The sequence below is a fragment of the Nanorana parkeri genome, unplaced genomic scaffold, assembly GCF_000935625.1.
Source record: "Nanorana parkeri isolate BGI_ZX_2015 unplaced genomic scaffold, ASM93562v1 scaffold3789, whole genome shotgun sequence".
In the NCBI taxonomy this organism is placed as follows: Eukaryota; Metazoa; Chordata; class Amphibia; order Anura; family Dicroglossidae; genus Nanorana; species Nanorana parkeri.
This window is the reverse complement of record NW_017310057.1, coordinates 8,587-10,075: the sequence shown is the minus strand read 5'-3', so window position 1 is coordinate 10,075 and position 1,489 is coordinate 8,587. Positions and strand designations below refer to the sequence as shown.

Here is a 1,489-nt window from a genome sequence, read left to right as displayed (position 1 = left end):
TCTCCGGTTGCAGCGTCCACCATGACGGAGCTCCTCCTGGATTCCAACATCCGGTTGTGGGTGGTGCTGCCCATCGTCTTCATCACCTTCTTCGTGGGAATGATCCGCCATTACGTCTCCATCCTCCTCCAGAGCGACAAGAAACTCACCCAGGAGCAAGTGTCCGACAGGTGAGGGGCCCCGGAGGCGGAGCTACATATCTGGGGGCCCCGGAGCTCCCTCCCCCATTGTAATGCTCTGGACTACAAATCCCAGAGACGTCCAGCTTATCCCAAGGATGAGCCCAGCTGTAAAGCTTTAATTTCTATTTGTTGTCTGTTCTCGCAGTAAACTTCAAGGAAACTGACCCAGTAGCATTACAAGTACTTTACTTGGCGTAAATGCTGCGCGTGCAACCTTAGTTACAGGAAACGCAACAAATACATCAACAAGACATGCCGGCCGCTACAAACACTCACATGCACCCACTACACTATCTTCCAGTACATGTATGATTTCTAGGAGGGGAAACACTGAAAGTGTACTTAGCTCAGGCTGCAGATTCCGTGCTGAGCAGGACTTGGCCTAGGAAGGTGGCTTCTCGTTGCAGTATCCTGGTCTTGAAGCGCCCTCGTACTGTCCCCCCCTGTGAAGCCCTGGTCTTGTGAAGCGCCCTCGTACTGTCCCCCCCTGTGAAGCCCTGGTCTTGTGAAGTGCTGGGCTGGTGAACTCCTCCGTTACCTTTCAGCTACTGGCCTTTTATTGAGAGAAACTTGCCTAAAACAATGGAAGCCACGCCCCTTTCACCTTTAGGAAAATGCAATGCAGTTTCCCACCTCTAGGTGGCAGCTTTGTACCATAAATTGCCATCAGTAGTCAAGATTTGATTTGAGCCTTGACCAGGCTAGGCGATCACCATCCCATTGTGATACAAATCAATACAGGATAAGCTACACCATTGTGTAAAACCAGTTTGGGCTGTATTGTTGGCCCCTTCCATTGTATGAACCGAGTTTCTATCAACAAACAAACAAAACCTCCGTCTCTCTTGCAAATTTATGTGTGTCTGAAAAAGTCCACTAAGAGATATCGCAACACAGGAATGCATGGACATCACCAAACGTTGGGTTTCCCTCCTTTGTGATGCTTTGCCAGGCCTTTACTGCAGCTGTCTTCAGTTGTTGTTTGCTCGTTGGTCTTTCTGCCTTAGACATGTAAGCTGCGGAAACATTTGGTTTGTTTTGTGCGGTTTGGATATTTAGGGGTCTATTCACGAAGCTGCTGAAGGATCTGGCCGTAGCTTCGGCCCCAGGACCCCTTCGGTTCATTAGAACTGAAGGGGTGCTGTACGGGCTATCCACAATAGCCCGTACAGCTCCCGATCGTGGCCGAACGCTTATGCATCGGCTTGGCTGAGCCGTGCTAAAAGCCGAAGCTGGCCGATTGTCCGGCCGACAGCCTGCTTCTGACAGCTGGGCGGAGCCAGCCGTGATCTTACGGCTGGCTCCGG

General features: G+C 51.1%; 1 protein-coding gene across 1 annotated transcript in view; it reads left to right on the top strand.

The window, feature by feature from the left end:
* Positions 1–1,489, top strand: part of LOC108803482 (ER membrane protein complex subunit 3-like) — an 11,077-nt gene that overhangs the window by 4,729 nt on the left and 4,859 nt on the right. The window contains exons 4-5 of the mRNA XM_018575324.1: positions 14–170; positions 1,190–1,193. Coding sequence (XP_018430826.1) covers positions 14–170; positions 1,190–1,193 — 161 coding nt within the window. The remainder of the gene's footprint in view (positions 1–13; positions 171–1,189; positions 1,194–1,489) is intronic.